Below are 22,433 nucleotides of genomic sequence, written 5' to 3' on the forward strand. Positions count from 1 at the left end.
ATGTAGTGACAAACGGACAGAATGCATCTAAACAGAGTAATTCTTACATCTTGATTGGACATTTCCCAGTACGGTCTCTCTCCATATGACATGACTTCCCAGACTACAATGCCATAACTCCACGCGTCACTTGCTGATGTGAATTTACGATATGAAATGGCTTCTGGCGCCGTCCATCTAATCGGTATCTTGCCACCCTGGAGAGACAAAGGTGTTATTACTTATTTATGTAAATATTAATCCCGCATGTCTGCCCTTTCTTACTGGCCAGAATAAATATCTACAAAATCACCCTGGGCTGAACGTTATCTGCAAACGTTAAGTGCTTCAGTTTATTATGATGCTAATCCAGTCCTGATCAAGGCAGAATTTACATACACTCAGTGGCCACTTTATTATGTATACCTGTACACCTGCTCTAATCAGCCAATCATGTGGCAGCTACACAATGCATAAAAGCATGCAGACATGGCAAAGAGAATCAGTTGTTGTTCAGACCAAACACAAGAAAGGAGGAGAGATTTGATCTAAGTGACTTTGAACGTAGAATAATTGTTGGTGCCAGAGATTTGAAAGGCGATTTGAGTAGAAACACTTGATCTCCTGGAATTTATATGCACAGTAGTCTCTAGAGTTTACAGAGAATGGTACACAAAACCAAACCATCCGCTGGGCAGCAGTTCTGTGGGTTAAAACGCCTTATTAATGAGAGAGGTCCGATGAGAATGGCCAGACTGGTTCAAGCTGACAAGAAAGTGACAGTAACTCAAATAACCATGCATTACAACAGTGGTATGAGGAAAGCATCACTGTTTGCATAGCACATTGCTCTTTGACACCCCTGACAGTGTTGGCTAGCAGAAGTGAGTCATACCGACACAGTGAGCAGTGGACTGTAAGCTTGTATTTTAGCTTTAAGTTTCTCTTTCAACATATGATAGATAGATAGATAGATAGATAGATAGATAGATAGATAGATAGATAGATAGATAGATAGACAGACAGAAAGACAGACAGACAGACAGACAGACCGCACATCCCTGATATATAGATATAATTGAATTGCATTAATAACATGGTACATGTTGTAGGTCAAAGATCAAGCAACAAGACTGAGAACTGTAGCCATATTTTGATACATTTCTAAATAAATATTTAAATATTATTTCTGCTTAACATAAAGAAACCCTGTTATTACCGAGTGGCTATGCACTAGTTTCCAATAACACTACATAACCCATGTGACAGATCACTAGCAATCACCCCATGCATAGAGAGTATCCATCACCCTATTATAATGCACAGCCATGTACTTCCATCACTAAAAGGATTACTAAAGATGACAGCTATGCTAACCTCTGTACTAATTGCCCCGGATATAACTTTCCTCGTCTAGAGCTGCGTGTTCCTGTGCAGAATGACCTTAAATATGCAGATTATCTGTCCTGTGTCAATTTGCAAAATGCTCCTAAGTAGATAAATCTATTATGTATTAAAGTTGGTAATTGTACATATACAGGACACAGCAGCAATTACACTTTGCATGTACAATTATCATTCCAAAGAAAGCACTGACACAAGAGAAAACATTTCTTTTTTTAAATGCTTATCTCACATATAAAATAGCAATATACACATCCAGTACTATAGGGCACATTTTTTTAATCCCAGGTAACGTTATATAGTCAAGCTTAATATATTTCATCACCAGCACGGCACTGTCTGGCTCCCATAACACTTCATTTTATAGTAAAGCTTAGCCATTAGACACTATCATTACCTTATACGGCCGCAGAGTGAAGTTTAACGCCTCCTTCCTAATTCCCAAAAATTTAATTTAATCCTCTTTATGGGTTTTACCTGCTGCTCAGCCAGCACTCTGGTCACGGTACTAGGGCTGTATATGTACACATGTAACACCGCCTGCATGTGGATTGGATATGTCACTTTTCCCGTAGAAAACTCCTTCTGACACTATTTCTGAGCCAAATTATAAAACTCGGCCAACTAGTACTTGCATAACTGAGGCAGATAAATGCCTTCAAAGGGTCTTTGTTCAATAGCATGCACATTTTTACTGTAACTTACTACAGTGCAAATCCTAAACCTGTCACGCCTTTCAGCATCCCACAATTAGTCAACTTCTTTGTGAGTGTGAATTCAGCTGCTATCAACGTTCCTGCAGTAACAGCCAGCTTTGTGTAACATGTGTGATTACATCATCCGGCTCGCTGTTCCCCATAAATGACCAAATACGTTTTGTTCAAGTCTTCTTGTTCACTGAAAGAAATGGTTTCAGATCTAAGTTTTGCCATTTTTCTTGAAATTTTGGTCACTAGGTGTCACTGTTCGATTACTGTATTTGGATTACAAAAAAGTACTGGATGACATAGACTAAGCAACCTTTTTTTTGTCAATGTTTTATGTTTAGAAAATGATGGGTTTCCAAACAGTGGAAACATGGGTATACAAGTTTATTCCATGTGTTCTTGAAATCCTTTAATCTAAATTGTTTATTTTCCTTTATTCAGTACAAGTAAAGGGACCTGGCATATAATGGGTCGCCTCAGTCCACCCCTCCCTCCCGCTGCTGAACACTTATGGTGCCCATACACTTGTGCGATGCCCCGCGACATCGTGGGGCATCGCATCGACAGTTCAGGTACGATGAAATCGCTCCTGAACTGCCAAAGTGATGACCATGTGATCATGCGATAGAGTGCATGGTAATCACGTGATGGGCACGTCACCGCCGAGTGCGGCGGGTGCCTATCGCGCATCGCAGTGCGATATATCGCATGTGTTTTTAAAAACACATGCGATCGCACTGCGATGTGATAAATATTAAGTGCAGCACATACTATCATGAGACGTGATATTCGAGCGGCGTGCCCGCACTTCACGTCGCATGGAACCTTAAATGTGCATACAATCAGAGGCGGAACTACCGCCAGTGCAACCAATGCGTTGCACTGGGGCCCGCCTCTGTCCAGGGGCCCAGAGCATGTAATGAGTCAAACTGAAGCCCAGAGGGAGGAGAGGAGCAGCGGTACGGGGGGGGGGGGGGGGGGAGGGAGGTGGAGGAGGGAGCCGCAGCAGCGCTGTTACTGGTGGAGGCGCTGCTGCTGCTGCCCCTCTGCTTCACTATAGGCTGTCTTCCGAGAACAGCCTATAGTGAAGCAGAGGGGCAGCAGCAGCAGCGCCTCCACCAATAACACAGCGCTGCTGCGGCTCCCTCCTCCACCTCCCTCCTCCTCCTTCTCTCCTGCCCGGGAATCGTGACCAGAAGATGCACCGAGGAGCCTGAGCCAGCGGAGAGGGTAAGTATAATTCTTCTTTCTTTCTGTCTCTTTCTTTCTTTCTTTCTTTCTTTCTTTCTTTCTTTGTTGGGACTGCCTGCCGCTATGTGTAAAAATGGGGGACTGCCTGCCGCTATGTGTAAAAATGGGGGACTGCCTGCCGCCATGTGTAAAAATGGGGGACTGCCTGCCGCAATGTGTAAAAATGGGGAATCTGCCTGCCGCAATGTGTAAAAATGGGGGACTGCCTGCCGCAATGTGTAAAAACGGGGGACTGCCTGCCGCAATGTGTAAAAATGGGGAATCTGCCTGCCGCAATGTGTAAAAATGGGGGACTGCCTGCCGCAATGTGTAAAAATGGGGAATCTGCCTGCCGCAATGTGTAAAAATGGGGGACTGCCTGCCGCAATGTGTAAAAACGGTAAACTGCCTGCCGCAATGTGTAAAAACGGGGGACTGCCTGCCGCAATGTGTAAAAATGGGGAATCTGCCTGCCGCAATGTGTAAAAATGGGGTACTGCCTGCCGCAATGTGTAAAAAGGGGGAATGTGCCTGCCGCAATGTGTAAAAATGGGGAATCTGCCTGCCGCAATGTGTAAAAACGGGGGACTGCCTGCCGCAATGTGTAAAAATGGGGAATCTGCCTGCCGCAATGTGTAAAAAGGGGGGACTGCCTGCCGCTATGTGTAAAAATGGGGAATCTGCCTGCCGCTATGTGTAAAAAGGGGGAATCTGCCTGCCGTTATGTGTAAAAAGGGGGACGCTGTCTGCCGTAATGTGTAACAAGGGCACGCTGTCTGCCGTAATGTGTAAAAAGGGGACGCTGTCTGCCGTTATGTGTAAAAAGTGTACGCTGTCTGCCGTAATGTGTAAAAAGGGGGGCGCTGTCTGCCATTATGTGTAACAAGTGTACGCTGTCTGCCGCTATGTTTAACAAGGGCACGCTGTCTGCCGTTATGTGTAAAAAGTGTACGCTGTCTGCCGCTATGTGTAACAAGGGCACGCTGTCAGCCGTTATGTGTAAAAAGGGGATGCTGTCTGCCGTTATGTGTAAAAAGTGCACACTGTCTACCGTAATGTGTAAAAAGGGGGACGCTGTCTGCCGTAATGTGTAAAAAGGGGGACGCTGTCTGCCTTAATGTGTAAAAAGGGGACGCTGTCTGCCGTAATGTGTAAAAAGAGGAATCTGTCCGCTGTAAGGTGTAAAAGGGTCTCTACCTGGTGTAGTGGTGCTACTGTCTGGCGTAATTTGAAGAATGGAGACTACTGTGCACCGTTTTATGAAATGGTATTATTTTGTGGCCAAACCCCTTCCCCACGAAGCCACGCCACTATGTATTTTTGCACGCGCCTACGGCGCGCACTGCCCCTGTTTTGCATGGAGGGGTGGGGCTCCCATGCCGTTTCTTGCACACAGTGCTAAAATGTCTAGTTACGGCACTGTTGCTAGGTATCCATTTCTCTGGCCCTGAGCAGGTCCCCCTCACCAGATCCTCTCCAGGGGTGAGGGGGTGGACTTGGACTTGTGTGTGTGGGGGGGGCAAAGCATTTTGTCGCACCTAGGCCCACCGCTCGCTAGTTCCGCCACTGCATACAATCCTTCTATTTCTCTCACAGATGCGGTCGAAATCGAAGGATTGTATGCCATATATCACAATTGTATGGGCTACATAACCCGTTCCCTGTAGACCCTCCATTCTCTCTGGCTAGTGTTTGCTCGCTGCATTGGGAACCACTGGAGGGGCGCATGCATTTTGGAGATGGGACAGAGCTTAGCGGATTTTGGGGGTAATTCAGAGTTGATCGCAGCAGCAAATTTGTTAGCAGTTGGGCAAAACCATGTGCACTGCAGGTGTGGCAGATATAACATGTGCAGAGAGATTTAGATTTGGGTGGGTTATTTTGTTTCTGTGCAGGGTAAATACTGGCTGCTTTATTTATACACTGCAATTTAGATTTCAGTTTGAACACAAATCTAACTTTCACCCAAATCTAACTCTCTCTGCACATGTTATATCGGCCCCCATGCAGTGCACATAGGCCCTCATTCCGAGTTGATCGCTTGCTAGCTACTTTTAGCAGCTGTGCAAACGCATAGTCACTGCCCATGGGGGAGTGTATTTTAGCAAAGCATAGCAGGAGTGCGAACCAGTGGCGGAACAAGCAAGCGGTGGGCCCAGGTGCAACAAAATGCTTTGCCCCCCCCCCCCCCCATCCCATCCAAGTCCACCCCATGGGCAGTGCGCGCCGTAGGCGCGCGCAAAAATACATAGTGGCGTGGCTTCGTGGGGAAGGGGTGTGTCCACAAAATAATACCAATTCATAAAACGGTGCACAGTAGTCTCCATTCTTCAAATTACGCCGCACAGTAGCACCACTACACCAGGTAGAGACCCTTTTACACCTTACAGCGAACAGATTCCCCTTTTTACACATAACGGCAGACAGCGTGAACTTTTTACACATAACGGCAGACAGCGTGCCCTCGTTACACATAGCGGCAGACAGCATACACTTTTTACACAATGGCAGACAGCGTGCCCTCGTTACACATAGCGGCAGACAGCGTGCACTTTTTACACATTACGGCAGACAGCGTCCCCATTTTACACATTACGGCAGACAGCGTCCCCATTTTACACATTACGGCAGACACCATACACTTTTACACATAACGGCAGATAGCGTGCCCTTTTTACACATTACGGCAGGCAGATTCTACCTTTTTACACATAGCGGCAGGCAGATTCCCCATTTTTATACATAGCGGCAGGCAGATTCCCCATTTTTATACATAGCGGCAGGCAGATTCCCCATTTTTATACATAGCGGCAGGCAGATTCCCCATTTTTACACATTGCGGCAGGCAGATTCCCCATTTTTACATTGCGGCAGGCAGATTCCCCATTTTTACATTGCGGCAGGCAGATTCCCCATTTTTACATTGCGGCAGGCAGATTCCCCATTTTTACATTGCGGCATGCAGATTCCCCATTTTTACATTGCGGCAGGCAGATTCCCCATTTTTATACATAGCGGCAGGCAGTCCCCCCTTTTTACACATTGCGGCAGGCAGTCCCAACAAATAAAAAAAGAAAGAGAAAGAAAGAAAGAAAGAAAGAAAGAAAGAAAGAAAGAAAGAAAGAAAGAAAGAAAGAAAGAAAGAAAGAAAGAAAGAAAGAAAGAAAGAAAGAAAGAAAGAAAGAAAGAAAGAAAGAAAGAAAGAAGAATTATACTTACCCTCTCTGTTGGCTCAGGCTCCTCGGTGCAGCTTCCCGGGCAGTAGAGAAGAAGGAGGAGGGAGGTGAAGGAGGGAGCCGCAGCAGCGCTGTGTTACTGGTGGAGGCGCTGCTGCTGCTGCCCCTCTGCTTCCCTATAGGCTGTTCTCAGAGACAGCCTATAGTGAAGCAGAGGAGCAGCAGCAGCAGCGCCTCCACCAGTAACAAAGCGCTGCTGCGGCTCTCCTTCACTGAGAGACTGTGACCTGTTTGTATATGAGGGAGGGAGGGACGGACCCACCTCCCTCCTTCGTGTGCGGGTGGCCAGAATCGTTCCTTATGACGGGCGGGTCACGGGAGCGCTGGTGTGCGGCTGCGGCATGACATACAATGAGTCATTGTGACCAGTGGCGTAACTAGAAATTTTTCTCCCCCAAGCCAAAAAATCCTTCGGCGCCCCCCGCCCCCATACACCCCGTAATTGGCACTAGCAAAGGTAGAAAAATGCGTGCGCCGCATTGCCCGTTATACATTATGCTACACACTGCAATGCCCCTGATACATTATACCACATACAATGTCTGTGACACGGTATGACACACACCACAATGATCCTGAGACATTATACCACATACCACAATGCCCGTGATATAGTATACAACACACCGTAAAGCCTGATACATTATGACACACACCGCAATGTCCGTGATACATTATGCCACACACCGTAATGCCCATTACACATTAAGTTCTACAGTAAGGCTTCCAATTACTTTTAAATTACCTGCTTGTTGCCAGGGGTTTCATGCACTTGGTTCCATGCACGGTGCCAGGATGTCATGCTCGTTGCCAGGGGTTTCATGCACTGGGTGTCATGCTCGTTGCTAGTGGGTAGTGCTTGTTGCTAGGGCCGTGCTCCCAGTGCCACATATGCTCCCAGTGCCAGATATTCCCCCACAGTGCCAGGTATATGCACCCAGTGCCAGATATTCTCCCACAGTGCCAGATATTCCCCCCCAGTGCCAGGTATATGCCCCCAGTGCCAGGTATATGCCCCCAGTGCCAGGTACATGCCCCCCCAGTGCCAGTTATATGCCCCCAGTGCCAGGTATATGCCCCCAGTGCCAGATATTCCCCCCCAGTTCCTGCTTCCCCCCCAGTGCAAGGTATATGTTCCCAGTGCCGGGTATATGCCCCCAGTGCTGGGTATATGCCCCCCCCAGTGCCAGATATTCTCCCCCAGTGCCAGATATTCCCCCCCAGTGCCAGGTATATGCCCCCAGTGCCAGGTATATGCCCCCAGTGCCAGGTATATGCCCCCAGTGCCAGGTACATGCCCCCCCAGTGCCAGTTATATGCTCCCTGTGCCAGGTATATGCCCCTAGTGCCAGATATTCCCCCCCAGTGCCTGCTTCCCCCCCAGTGCCAGGTATATGTTCCCAGTGCCGGGTATATGCCCCCAGTGCCGGGTATATGCCCCCCCAGTGCCAGATATTCTCCCACAGTGCCAGATATTCCCCCCCAGTGCTAGGTATATGCCCCCAGTGCCAGGTATATGCCCCCAGTGCCAGGTACATGCCCCCCCAGTGCCAGTTATATGCTCCCAGTGCCAGGTATATGCCCCCAGTGCCAGATATTCCCCCCCAGTGCCTGCTTCCCCCCCAGTGCCAGGTATATGCCCCCAGTGCCGGGTATATGCCCCCAGTGCCGGGTATATGCCCCCCCAATGCCGGGTATATGCCCCCAGTGCCAGATATTCCCCCCCAGTGCCTGCTTCCCCCCCAGTGCCAGGTATATGCCTCCAGTGCTGGGTAAATGCCTCCCCCCAGTGCCAGGTATATGCCCCCCCAGTGCCAGGTATATGCCCCCCCCAGTGCCAGGTATATGCCCCCAGTGCCAGGTATATGCCCCCCCAGTGCCAGGTACATGCCCTCAGTGCCGGGTATATGCCCCCCCAGTGCCAGGTATATGTCCCCAGTGCCAGATCTGTCCCCCCAGTGCCTGCTCCCCCGGCCCCCCCCCCCTCCTATGTGTTGGAGGGACACGAGCGCATCGCGCGTCTCTCCTGTGTCCCTCCTGGCTCTCCCCCGGCCGGTCTAAGGAAGCATGTGCCGTTCATGAGCCAATCAGAGCTCACGAACGGCACATGCTTCCTTAGATCGGCCGGGGGCAGAGCCAGGAGGAGGGACACAGGAGAGACGCGCGATGCGCTCGTGTCCCTCCAACACATAGGAGGGGGGGGGGCCGGGGGAGCAGGCACCACAGCAGGGAGGGAGAGGAGACCGCAGATTGACATGCGGACGTTCGTCCGCATGTTAATCTGTTCTAAATGCCGGCCGGCGGCTGTGGGCCCTTTAGTGCGGCGGGGCCCCAGTGCACTGCACTGCCTGCCCCGCCAGTAGTTCCGCCCCTGGTGCGAACGCCTGTGCAGCAGAGCGCCTGCAAACACATTTTGTGCAAAATAAGACCAGCCCTGTAGTTACTTATCCTGTGCGATGATTGCTGGGACGAGTGACACAGTAATGACGTCAGATACCAACCCAGCAAATGCCCGGCCACGCCTGCGTTTTTCCAAACACTCCCAGAAAACGGTCAGTTGACACCCAGAAACTCCCACTTCCTGTCAATCTCCTTGCGTCCGCCAGTGCGACTGGAAGCGTCGCTAGAACCTGTGCAAAACCACGATGCTCGTTGTACCCTTACCCCACGCGTGCGCATTGCGGTGCATGCGCATATTTGCCTTTTTTTAACTGATCGCTACGCAGCGAACAACTGCAGCTAGCGATCAACTCGGAATGAGGGCCATGATTTTGCCCAACTGCTAACAAAATTGCTGCTGCGATCAACTCTGAATTCCCCCCATAGATCTGATACCGAGTACTGCCAACTCTCAAAATTTTTCTGAATGACAGTTTTATAAAAAGTGACAGATAGGGGTAAATTTACTAAGAATCGTATTTTCCGTTTGAGGTCAAAGTTCAATCACGAATGACATCGAAAGTGTAAATATGCAACTTTTTGAATTGATTACGACTAATTTACTAAGCTGCCGTATTCTGCATTTTCGGTTTTTCCGATGTCGATGTCATTCGTTTTTTTAGGCAGTGTTTTACGTGAGTGACTTGTAAAACACTGCCGACTTTAATACAATGAATCTCGGCCGGATCTGAATCTCGGAGAGATCCGTGCTGGGCTTCATTGTGCACCTTGTAAAAAAAAAAAAAAAGTTTAAACTTTAAAAAAAAATTGCGTGGGGTCCCCCCTCCTAAGCCAAACCAGCCTCGGGCTCTTTGAGCCGGTCCTGGTTGCAAAAATATGGGAAAAAAATTGACAGGGGTTCCCCCATATTTAAGCAACCAGCACCGGGCTCTGCGCCTGGTCCTGGTTCCAAAAATACGGGGGACAAAAAGCGTAGGGGTCCCCCGTATTTTTGAAACCAGCACCGGGCTCCACTAGCTGGACAGATAATGCCACAGCCGGGGGTCACTTTTATTCAGCGCCCTGCGGCCGTGGCATTAAATACCCAACTAGTCACCCCTGACCGGGGTACCCTGGAGGAGTGGGAACCCCTTCAATCAAGGGGTCCCCCCCCTCCAGCCACCCAACGGCCAGGGGTGAAGCCCGAGGCTGTCCCCCCCATCCAATGGGCTGCGGATGGGGGGCTGATAGCCTTTGTTGTAAGTTATGAATATTGTTTTTAGTAGCAGTACTACAAGTCCCAGCAAGCCTCCCCCGCAAGCTGGTACTTGGAGAACCACAAGTACCAGCATGCGGCGGAAAACCGGGCCCGCTGGTACCTGTAGTACTACTACTAAAAAAAATACCCCAATAAAGACATAACACACACACACCTTGAAAGTATAACTTTAATGCATACATACACACCACCATATACACATACTTACCTTATGTTCACATGAGGGTCGGTCCTCTTCTCCATGTAGAATCCATGGTGTACCTGTTGAAAAAATTCTACTCACCAAATCCAGTGTAGAGGGCTCCTCGGGTAATCCATTTGTAATCCACGTACTTGTAAAAATAAAAAAATGGACACCCGACCACGAACTGAAAGGGGCCCCATGTTTTCACATGGGACCCCTTTCCCCGAATGCCAGAAACCCCCTCTGACTTATGTCTAAGAGGGTTTCTTCAGCCAATCAGGGAGCGCCACGTTGTGGCACCCTCCTGATCGGCTGTGTGCTCCTGTACTGTCTGACAGGCGGCACACGGCAGTGTTACAATGTAGCGCCTATGCGCTCCATTGTAACCATGGTGGGAACTTTGTGGTCAGCGGGTGACCGAAAGTAACCTCACCGCTGACCACAAAGTTCCCACCATTGGCGCTACATTGTAACACTGCCGTGTGCCGCCTGTCAGACAGTACAGGAGCACACAGCCGATCAGGAGGGTGCCACAACGTGGCGCTCCCTGATTGGCTGAAGAAACCCTCTTAGACATAAGTCAGAAGGGGTTTCTGGCATTCGGGGAAAGGGGTCCCATGTAAAAACATGGGGCCCCTTTCAGTTCGTGGTCAGGTGTCCGTTTTTTTATTTTTACAAGTACGTGGATTACAAATGGATTACCCGAGGAGCCCTCTACACTGGATTTGGTGAGTAGAATTTTTTCAACAGGTACACCATGGATTCTACATGGAGAAGAGGACCGACCCTCGTGTGAACATAAGGTAAGTATGTGTATATGGTGGTGTGTATGTATGCATTAAAGTTATACTTTCAAGGTGTGTGTGTTATGTCTTTATTGGGGTATTTTTTTAGTAGTAGTACTACAGGTACCAGCGGGCCCGGTTTTCCGCCGCATGCTGGTACTTGTGGTTCTCCAAGTACCAGCTTGCGGGGGAGGCTTGCTGGGACTTGTAGTACTGCTACTAAAAACAATATTCATAACTTACAACAAAGGCTATCAGCCCCCCATCCGCAGCCCATTGGATGGGGGGGACAGCCTCGGGCTTCACCCCTGGCCCTTGGGTGGCTGGAGGGGGGGGACCCCTTGATTGAAAGGGTTCCCACTCCTCCAGGGTACCCCGGCCAGGGGTGACTAGTTGGGTATTTAATGCCACGGCCGCAGGGCGCTGTATAAAAGTGACCCCCGGCTGTGGCATTATCTGTCCAGCTAGTGGAGCCCGGTGCTGGTTTAAAAAATACGGGGGACCCCTACGCTTTTTGTCCCCCGTATTTTTGGAACCAGGACCAGGCGCAGAGCCCGGTGCTGGTTGTTTAAATATGGGGGAACCCCTGTCAATTTTTTTCCCATATTTTTGCAACCAGGACCGGCTCAAAGAGCCCGAGGCTGGTTTGGCTTAGGAGGGGGGACCCCACGCAATTTTTTTTCAAAAAATTAACACTTTCCCATCCCCTTCCCACTGATAAACATGCACGGATCTCATGGATCCCTGCATGCCTATCCAAACACGGGATAAAAAAGCAGGTCTGGTTTTTTTTAGCACTTTTTTACGATTTGTATTTCTGCACGGCAGTGTTTGGCTATTGTCGGCAGTGTTTGTGATTTGCACTTTTTAGTAAATTCCCGATTTCTACCAAATTGCAGGCGTATTTGACCGATGGTGTATTGATTCGTGATTTTTTCCTAGGACTTCCAAAATATTACGAATGCCCTCATCACTGCCGTGATTTTTGCTTAGTAAATTACCGAGATGACACTTTGAAGAAAAAACGGCATCTCGGTCAAAATCAGGACCTTAGTAAATATACCCCATAGTGTGTAAGTATAATGCACTATAATACACTATCTTGTGCTGTTTCACAATTTGGAGTAGCATCTACTGTAACACTGTGATCAATAGGTGAGACACAATTGTACAGAATCTATAAATGATTGGAGTGACTCGTTTGTATTGTAGTGCTAGGAAAGGGTTTTATTTGTACTTCCTATCAGGTGAAAACCGTACTTTTTGTTGCTGTCAGTAAATTTACTTATAGCTGTTAACCCTGGTACATCTAGATGCATTTAATTATTCTGAATAAATTAGTTTATCTAATTAACTGGATTTCTCTACAAAATAGGATCTTTATCAGCAAATTCTGTCAAGTGTTTCAAAATGTGGGAACGTTACATAATGTATAGGAGTAATCAGAGCTTAAGTCACACACTTTGTAATGGTTATCAGGATTCAATAATTCTAAAACATTTCTTAGTTTTATTAATATTTGCCTACTTTTGATCAAGCATTTCAGGGAGATTGAAAGTAACACCTATAAGTGCAGACGTGTACTGCTGCGTCTGAGAGTGGTGTGATAAAAAGAATTTAAGGGGGGTACTCACGGAGCGATAATCTAAGCAATCCGACTAGATTGCTTAGATTTTCAGCAAGATCTCTCCGTGTGTACCCCTTACAGCGATAGCGATGCGCGACCCCACGCGTCGCTATCACTGCTGCTAGACTGGCCTGCATGCAGGCTCAATCTAGCAGGTCGCTCATTTCACCCGCTGGGTGAAATGAGCGCCCCCCCGTCCACCCTCACACGCTCAGCACACATCGCGCTGTGCTGAGCGGGGGGAGAGATGTGTGCTGAGTGGTTCGCTCAGCACACATCTCTCCCCACATCTGCCGGTGAGTACTGGCCTTTACATCCACATGTAAATGAGCCCAAGGCTGTTAGTAAAATCTTCTTGCTGATGAAAAGAAACTGATACTTTTCGGTTCTTGCTCATGTAATGTGCTTTACTAGATGTTCCATAGAAGTGGCCACGAGAAACCTGATTTAAAAACGGATATAGCCATAGGGATCATTGTGCCTTATAACCAATGCAGGGATACGGCACTGAGAATCCCAGCTGAATGTTTATACTGTATATCCAATTTCCTTTTTTTCTCCCCACAGCTACAGATGTGTCCTGCAGTCACGCTAAACAGCCCTTGAAGTCGCGCCATGCCGTGTTGGGACTCGGTAGCGCCGAGCGTCTTTTTTGTGACATGCCTATATTCTGTGTGTAATTGCGTCTCTATCTGCATCCAAAATGCCACATTACAGTGTTTTTCAGGAAAACACTGTTGCATAGCATTTTGTATGCAAATACAGTCGCAGTCACACACAGAATATAGGCATGCTGCATCTCATTTTAATCCGAAGAAACTGTTTGTGCGTCCTATTACATTAATGTGTGTCTAAGACACATCATACGGAACTCACGCGTTATGTGTAACGCGGCTTGTAGTGCACGGAGCAAAGATGTAAGGGGACAGATCTGTACATAATAAGGGTCAGGTGCTGTACAAATCAGGAAGATTGCTAGACTCTTCAGGTAGTCAGGGGAGATTACTGCTATTTCAGGGAGTCTCCCTTACAATCAAGGAGAGTTGGCAAGTATCTAATTACATCCTCTCTGTACACACAGTATACATAACATCACATATATTTTGTCTTTCTTTACTCTCACACCCTCCTGACCCTTTGCCAACATTGCTGGATGATCATATCATACAACCAATTAAGAACCTAGCAATCTGGTGGACCATTATGCAATAGGTAGCATCTATCCTTGTGTATCTATGCCTATTTCCCTATAGATTGTAAGCTTGCGAGCAGGGCCTTCCTACCACTATGTCTGTCTGTTTTTACCCAGTTTTGTTCTATTATTGATGTTCTAATTGTAAAGCACAATGGAATATGCTGCGCTATATAAGAAACTGTTAATAAATAAATAAATAAGTATGGTTTTAATACATGTGCCTAGGTTAATTGTAACATAGTAACATAGGGGGTGATTCCGAGTTGATCGTAGCTGTGCTAAATTTAGCACAGCTACGATCAGGCACACTGACGTGCGGGGGGGGATGCCCAGCACAGGGCTAGCCCACCCCGCATGTCAGTCCCTGCCGCGTCACAGAAGTACAAAAGCATCGCACAGCGGTGATGCTTTTGTACATCAGGAGTAGCTCACGCTCGTCGCTGCCCGGGTCGTAGCGGCTGCGTGTGACGTAATGTAGCCACCGCAGCCCGCCCTCGGCACGGTCCGGCCACGCTTAACGCCACCGTCCCGCCCAGGGACCGCCTCTGCCTGTCAATCAGGCAGAGGCGATCGCTAGCTAAAGACAGCCGTCGGCTGTCTGGCATGCACCGGCGCACTGCGGTGGCGGCACATGCGCAGTTCAGGCCTGATCGCTGCTGTGTGAACACGCACAGCACCAATCAGGTCTGAATTAGCCCCTCAGTTTCTGAGGTTGAAAAAAGACAATTTGTCCATCGAGTTCAACCTGTTAGTGCTCTCCTACACTGTAATATTTTTAAGACTAATTTTAACTGTGATAAATGTTCAGTCGTTATGTAAAAAAAAAATTTATTTTATTATTATAGTGCATGATTTACACACCATAACCCTGTATATCCTTATCCATTAGGAATTTATCTAGACCATTCTTAAAAGTAATGACCGAGTCTGCCATTACTACTCTCTCAGGCAGGGAATTCCAAATACGTATTGTCCTTACTGTGAAGAAACCTTTCCGTCTCTGTGTGCGAAATCTCCTCTCCTCTAACCTAAGCAGGTATCCACGTGATGATCTTACCAAAAACAAATCCCCTGCTAGCCCTGTGTATTGACCCCTTATATATTTGTAAATGTTAATCATGTCCCCTCTTAATCTCCTTTTTTCCAGTGTAAACATGCCTAGCCTAGCAAGCCTTTCCTCATATTTTAGTGTCTCCATCCCCTTAATCAATTTGGTCGCCCGTCTCTGAACCTTTTCTTGTTCCAGGATATAGTTTTTGCAGTATGGGGCCCATAATTGTGCACAATATTCAAGATGGGGCCTCACTAGTGATTTATATAATGGGAGTATAACACTCTCATCCCTTGCATCGATTCCCCGCTTTATGCATGCTAGTACCTTGTTTGCCTGTTTTGCTGCATCACTACTTGTGCAGATAAGCTTATTTTTTATCTGATGAACATGATAGCTAAGCAATACAAAAATGATATATATATATAAAAATTTGTATTTCTATGTAACCACCTTGTTAATTTTAATGGGCACGGTGTCTCTCTCTCTATATATATATATATATATATATATATATACATACACACACACATACTTTTTTTTCATCAGTAGGTAATATAAATGATGCTACCAGAAACAGGGTACATTAAACTTACATTCAACTGTATGCTGTGTGTAATCCACAGCGTACAGGAAGCATTAGTTCGATTAATAGCAAATTTCCATTATCAGGAATGTATGCATTTCCCACAGTGATTAGATTTGTAAGGTCATTAATTTCATATGTGTGTGTATATATATATATATATATATATATATATATATATATAGCAGTGTATATATATATATATATATATATATATATATACACTGCTCAAAAAAATAAAGGGAACACTAAAATAACACATCCTAATTCTGAATGAATGAAATATTCTTATTACATACTTTGTTCTTTACATAGTTGAACGTGCTGACAACAAAATCACACAAAAATGATCAATGGAAATCAAATTTACTAACCCATGGAGGTCTGGATTTGGAGTCACACTCAAAATTAAAGTGGAAAATCACACTACAGGCTGATCCAACTTTGATGTAATGTCCTTAAAACAAGTCAAAATGAGGCTCAGTAGTGTGTGTGGCCTCCACGTGCCTGTATGACCTCTCTACAATGCCTGGGCATGCTCCTGATGAGGTGTTGGATGGTCTCCTGAGGGATTTCCTCCCAGACCTGGACTAAAGCATCCGCCAACTCCTGGACAGTCTGTGGTGCAATGTGGCGTTGGTGGAAGGAGCGAGACATGATGTCCCAGATGTGCTCAATTGGATTCAGGTCTGGGGAATGGGCGGGCCAGTCCATAGCATCAATGCCTTCGTCTTGCAGGAACTGCAGACACACTCCAGCCACATGAGGTCTAGCACTGTCTTGCATTAGGAGGAACCCAGGGCCAACCACACCAGCATATGGTCTCACAAGGGGTCTGAGGATCTCATCTCGGTACCTAATGGCAGTCAGGTTACCTCTGGCGAGCACATGGAGGGCTATGCGGCCCCCCAAAGAAATGCCACCCAACACCATTGCTGACCCACTGCCAAACCGGTCATGCTGGAGGATGTTGCAGGCAGCAGAACGTTCTCCTTGGCGTCTCCAGACTCTGTCATGTCTGTCACATGTGCTCAGTGAGAACCTGCTTTCATCTGTGAAGAGCGCAGGGCGCCAGTGGCGAATTTGCCAATCTTGGTGTTCTCTGGCAAATGCCAAATGTCCTGCACGGTGTTGGGCTGTAAGCACAACCCCCACCTGTGGACGTCGGGCCCTCATACCACCCTCATGGAGTCTGCTTCTGATCGTCTGAGTAGACACATGCACATTTGTGGCTTGCTGGAGGTCATTTTGCAGGGCTCTGGCAGTGCTCCTCCTGTTCCTCCTTGCACAAAGGCGGAGGTAGCGGTCCTGCTGCTGGGTTGTTGCCCTCCTACGGCCTCCTTCACGTCTCCTGATGTACTGGCCTGTCTCCTGGTAGTGCCTCCATGCTCTGGACACTAAGCTGACAGACACAGAAAACCTTCTTGCCACAGCTCGCATTGACAGAGCCGTAACTAGGGGGGGGGGGGGCTAAGGGGGCATGCGCCCCGGGTGCAGGATTTGAGGGGGCACCAAGAAGTTACAGAGGAACAGGGTTTTTTTTTTTTTTTACCGTCAGTTCTGTGCTGCTCCAGTGAGGCAGCAGAAAGCACCCTTGGCAATGTCTCTGACCCACCTGTCTGCCCACAGCTGGCTCAACGTTGTATGGGTGAGCTCCGGTACCTGGGATCTCTCCTATGCCGGCTACTGTCTCTCTTCTTTGCCACGCAGTGCTGTGACTAGCGTGCTGTGCACTGTACAAGCTATAGAAGCGCACTGTGCTCTCAGTTAGCAGTATAAAGCTCCGCTTTGCCTCCCAGATGGGGGGATGTGGTGTAGCTTAAAGGGGGATATAGTGTAGTAATGTAGTGTACCATATAGGGTATGTAGTGTAGTAATGTATTGCAGTATATAGGGGCATGTAGTGCACTAATGTGGTGTCGTATATAGGGCGATGTAGTGTAGTGATGTAGTGTAGTATATAGGGTATGTAGTGCAGTGCATAGGGGCATGTAATGCAGTGATGTAGTTCAGCGTGTAGGGGATGTAGTATAGTGATGTAGTGCAGTGGATAGGGGAATGTAGTGCAGTGACGAAGTGTTATGATATAGTGCATTGTATGGGGACACACAGTGGAGCATGTAGTTGAACACGCTGGCGGGGCATGTGATGCATACTGCAGGGCATTTGAGGCACATAAGAGAATATTGTATCCCCTTTATTCAAATTTACTGGTAACCTGACATTTTAGTCTGACAGAGTTTGATTTACGGCTGTTTTTGTGTTTTTTTTTTTGTTTTTTTGTTTTTGGGGGGGGGGGCGCAAACGATTGCCTTGCCCCGGGTGACGAAAATCCTAGTTTCGGCCCTGGCATTGATGTGCCATCCTGGATGAGCTGCAATACCTGAGCCACTTGTGAGGGTTGTAGGGAGGTCATACAGACACGTGGAGGCCACACACACTACTGAGCCTCATTTTGACTTGTTTTAAGGACATTACATCAAAGTTGGATCAGCCTGTAGTGTGTTTTTCCACTTTAATTTTGAGTGTGACTCCAAATCCAGACCTCCATGGGTTAATAAATTTGATTTCCATTGATCATTTTTGTGTGATTTTGTTGTCAGCACATTCAACTATGTAAAGAACAAAGTATTTTATAAGAATATTTCATTCATTCAGATCTAGGATGTGTTATTTTAGTGTTCCCTTTATTTTTTTGAGCAGTGTATATATATATATATATATATATATATACACTACATTCACAGACACACACAGACACACACACACACACACACACACACACACACACACACACACACACACACTTATATATATTTATATATATATATATATATATATATACACATACATACACACACACACACACACACACACACACACAGTGTCGGACTGGGGCATGAAGGGCCCACCGAGGGAATGCAGTTATAGGGCCCATACATAGGGGTGTGGCCAGCCTACAAAGGGGGTGTGGCCAGCCTCCACAGAGGCTTGAAATACACAATAGTTTAGTGCAGTGTAATGCAACATATCTACCATGTATAATACAAGTGCACAGTCTGGAACCTGATCCCTGGAGAAAGGAGTGGACCCTCAGGCAGTGGGGCCTACCAGTGGTTTCCCTGGTACCCCTGTGGGCCAGTCCGACCCTGCACACACACACATGCACACACACATTGTAGTCTATAGTGAGAATTAGGGATAAATCTAAACCATCTGTACTACTTCTCATTAATCACAGAGAAACTGGGCTAATTATAGTATGATTATTATGTATTTTTCAATGACTGATGTGCTGTACCTGCATTTCCATCTTCTAGATAACAACGGTTACATTAAGTGGCAATATGAAATTAATAAAGGGGAAAAAAATAAGAATTTACTTACCGATAATTCTATTTCTCGTAGTCCGTAGTGGATGCTGGGGACTCCGTCAGGACCATGGGGTTTAGCGGCTCCGCAGGAGACAGGGCACAATAATAAAAGCTTTAGGGTCAGGTGGTGTGCACTGGCTCCTCCCCCTATGACCCTCCTCCAAGCCTCAGTTAGGATACTGTGCCCGGACGAGCGTGCATAATAAGGAAGGATATTGAATCCCGGGTAAGACTCATACCAGCCACACCAATCACACCGTACAACCTGTGATCTGAACCCAGTTAACAGTATGATAACAACGAAGGAGCCTCTGAAAAGATGGCTCACAACAAGAATAACCCGATTTTTGTAACAATAACTATGTACAAGTATTGCAGACAATCCGCACTTGGGATGGGCGCCCAGCATCCACTACGGACTACGAGAAATAGAATTATCGGTAAGTAAATTCTTATTTTCTCTAACGTCCTAAGTGGATGCTGGGGACTCCGTCAGGACCATGGGGATTATACCAAAGCTCCCAAACGGGCGGGAGAGTGCGGATGACTCTGCAGCACCGAATGAGAGAACTCCAGGTCCTCCTCAGTCAGGGTGTGCCCCTGACCAAGTAGCAGCTCGGCAAAGTTGTAAAGCCGAGACCCCTCGGGCAGCCGCCCAAGATGAGCCCACTTCCTTGTGGAATGGGCTTTTACTGATTTTGGCTGTGGCAAGCCTGCCACAGAATGTGCAAGCTGAATTGTACTACAAATCCAGCGAGCAATCGTCTGCTTAGAAGCAGGAACACCCATCTTGTTGGGTGCATACAGGCTAAACAGCGAGTCAGATTTTCTGACTCCAGTCGTCCTGGAAACATATATTTTCAGGGCCCTGACAACGTCAAGTAACTTGGAGTCCTCCAAGTCCCTAGTAGCCGCAAGTACCACAATAGGTTGGTTCATGTGAAAAACAGAAAACACCTTAAGGAGAAATTGAGGACGAGTCCTCAATTCTGCCCTGTCAGAATGAAAAATTAAGTAAGGGCTTTTATATGATAAAGCCGCCCATTCTGACACACGCCTGGCTGAAGCCAGGGCTAATAGAATCTTCACCTTCCATGTGAAATATTTTAATTCCACAGTGGTGAGTGGATCAAACCAATGTGACTTTAGGAAACTCAAAACAACATTGAGATCCCAAGGTGCCACTGGGGGCACAAAAGGAGGCTGTATATGCAGTACCCCTTTTACAAACGTCTGAACTTCAGGCACTGAAGCCAGTTCTTTCTGGAAGAAATTCGACAGGGTCGAAATTTGAACCTTAATGGACCCTAATTTTAGGCCCATAGACAGTCCTGTTTTCAGGAAAAGTAGGAAACGACCCAGTTGGAATTCCTCTGTAGGGACCTTCTTGGCCTCACACCACGCAACATATTTTCGCCAAATGCGGTGAAAATGTTTTGCGGTTACATCCTTCCTGGCTTCGACCAGGGTAGGGATGACTTCATCTGGAATGCCCTTTCAGGATCCGGCGTTCAACTGCCATGCCGTCAAACGCAGCCGCGGTAAGTCTTGGAACAGACAAGGCCCCTGCTGGAGCAGGTCCTTTCTTAAAGGTAGAGGCCACGGTTCTTCCGTGAGCATCTCTTGAAGTTCCGGGTACCAAGTCCTTCTTGACCCATCCGGAACCACGAGTATCGTTCTTACTCATCTCCTTCTTATGATTCTCAGTACTTTTGGTATGAGATGCATAGGAGGGAACACATACCCTGACTGGTACACCCACAGTGTTACCAGAGCGTCCACCGCTATTGCCTGAGGGTCCCTTGACCTGGCGCAATATTTGTCTAGTTTTTTTGTTCAGGCGGGACGCCATCATGTCCACCTTTGGTTTTTCCCAACGGTTTATAATCATGTGGAAGACTTCCCGCTGAAGTCCCCACTCTCCCGGGTGGAGGTTATGCCTGCTGAGGAAGTCTGCTTCCCAGTTTTCCACTCCCGGAATTAACACTGCTGAGAGTGTTATCACATGATTTTTCGCCCAGCGAAGAATCCTTGCAGTTTCTGCCATTTCCCTCCTGCTTCATGTGCCGCCCTGTCTGTTTACGTGGGCGACTGCCGTGATGTTGTCCCACTGGATCAATACCGGCTGACCTTGAAGCAGAGGTCTTGCTAAGCTTAGAGCCTTGTAAATTGCCCTTAGCTCCAGTATATTTATGTGGAGAGAAGTCTCCAGACTTGATCACACTCCCTGGAAATTTTTTCCTTGTGTGACTGCTCCCCAGCCACTCAGGCTGGCATCCGTGGTCACCAGGACCCAGTCCTGAATGTCGAATCTGCGGCCCTTTCATAGATGAGCACTCTGCAGCCACCGCAGAAGAAAACACCCTTGTCCTTGGAGACAGGGTTATCCGCTGATGCATCTGAAGATGCGATCCGGACCATTTTCCCAGCAGATTCCACTGAAAGGTTCTTGCGTGAAATCTACCGAATGGGATCGCTTTGTAAGAAACCACCATTTTTCACAGGACCCTTGTGCAATGATGCACTGATACTTTTCCTGGTTTTAGGAGGTTCCTGACTAGCTCGGATAACTCCCTGGCCTTCTTCTCCGGGAGAAAATATCCTTTTCTGGACTGTGTCCAGAATCATTCCTAGGAACATTAGACGTGTCGTCGGAAAAAGCTGCGATTTTGGAATATTTAGAATCCACTCGTGCTGTCGTAGAACTACTTGAGATAGTGCTACTCCGACCGCCAACTGTTCTCTGGACCTTGCCCTTATCAGGAAAGCGTCCATATTTCTTTTAGGAAGAATCATCATTTCGGCCATTACCATGGTAAAGACCCGGGGTGCCGTGGACAATCCAAACGGCAGCGTCTGAACAGATAGTGACAGTTCTGTACCACGAACCTGAGATACCCTTGGTGAGAAGGGCAAAATTTGGACATGTAGGTAAGCGTCCCTGATATCCAGTGACACCATATCGTCCTGGTTCGCTATCACTGCTCTGAGTGACTCCATCTTGATTTGAACCCTTGTATGTAATTGTTCAAATCTTTTAGATCTCACCGAGCCGTTTGGCTTCAGTACCACAATATAGTGTGGAATAATACCCCTTACCTTGTTGTAGGAGGGGTACTTTGAGTATCACCTGCTGGGAATACAGCCTGTGAATTTTTTCCCAATACTGCCTCCCTGTCGGAGGGAGACGTTGGTAAAGCAGACTTCAGGAACTTGTGAGGGGAAGACGTCTCGAATTTCCAATGTACACCTGGGATACTACGTGTAGGATCCAGGAGTCCACTTGCGAGTGAGCCCACTGCGTGCTGAAACTCTTGAGATGACCCCCCACCGCACCTGAGTCCGCTTGTATGGCCCCAGCGTCATGCTGCGGACTTGGCAGAAGCTGTGGAGGACTTCTGTTCCTGGGAATGGGCT

At 47.4% G+C, this 22,433-nt stretch overlaps 1 protein-coding gene across 3 annotated transcripts in view; it reads right to left on the reverse strand.

Moving 5' to 3' along the window:
• LOC135050119 (ephrin type-A receptor 3) overlaps window positions 1-22,433 on the reverse strand; it is a 232,495-nt gene that overhangs the window by 33,977 nt on the left and 176,085 nt on the right. For all 3 annotated transcript variants that reach the window (XM_063956296.1, XM_063956297.1, XM_063956295.1), the window contains exon 11: window positions 48-197. In XM_063956296.1, the coding sequence (XP_063812366.1) occupies window positions 48-197 (150 nt within the window). The remainder of the gene's footprint in view (window positions 1-47; window positions 198-22,433) is intronic.

The sequence above is a fragment of the Pseudophryne corroboree genome, chromosome 2 (assembly GCF_028390025.1).
Source record: "Pseudophryne corroboree isolate aPseCor3 chromosome 2, aPseCor3.hap2, whole genome shotgun sequence".
In the NCBI taxonomy this organism is placed as follows: domain Eukaryota; kingdom Metazoa; phylum Chordata; class Amphibia; order Anura; family Myobatrachidae; genus Pseudophryne; species Pseudophryne corroboree.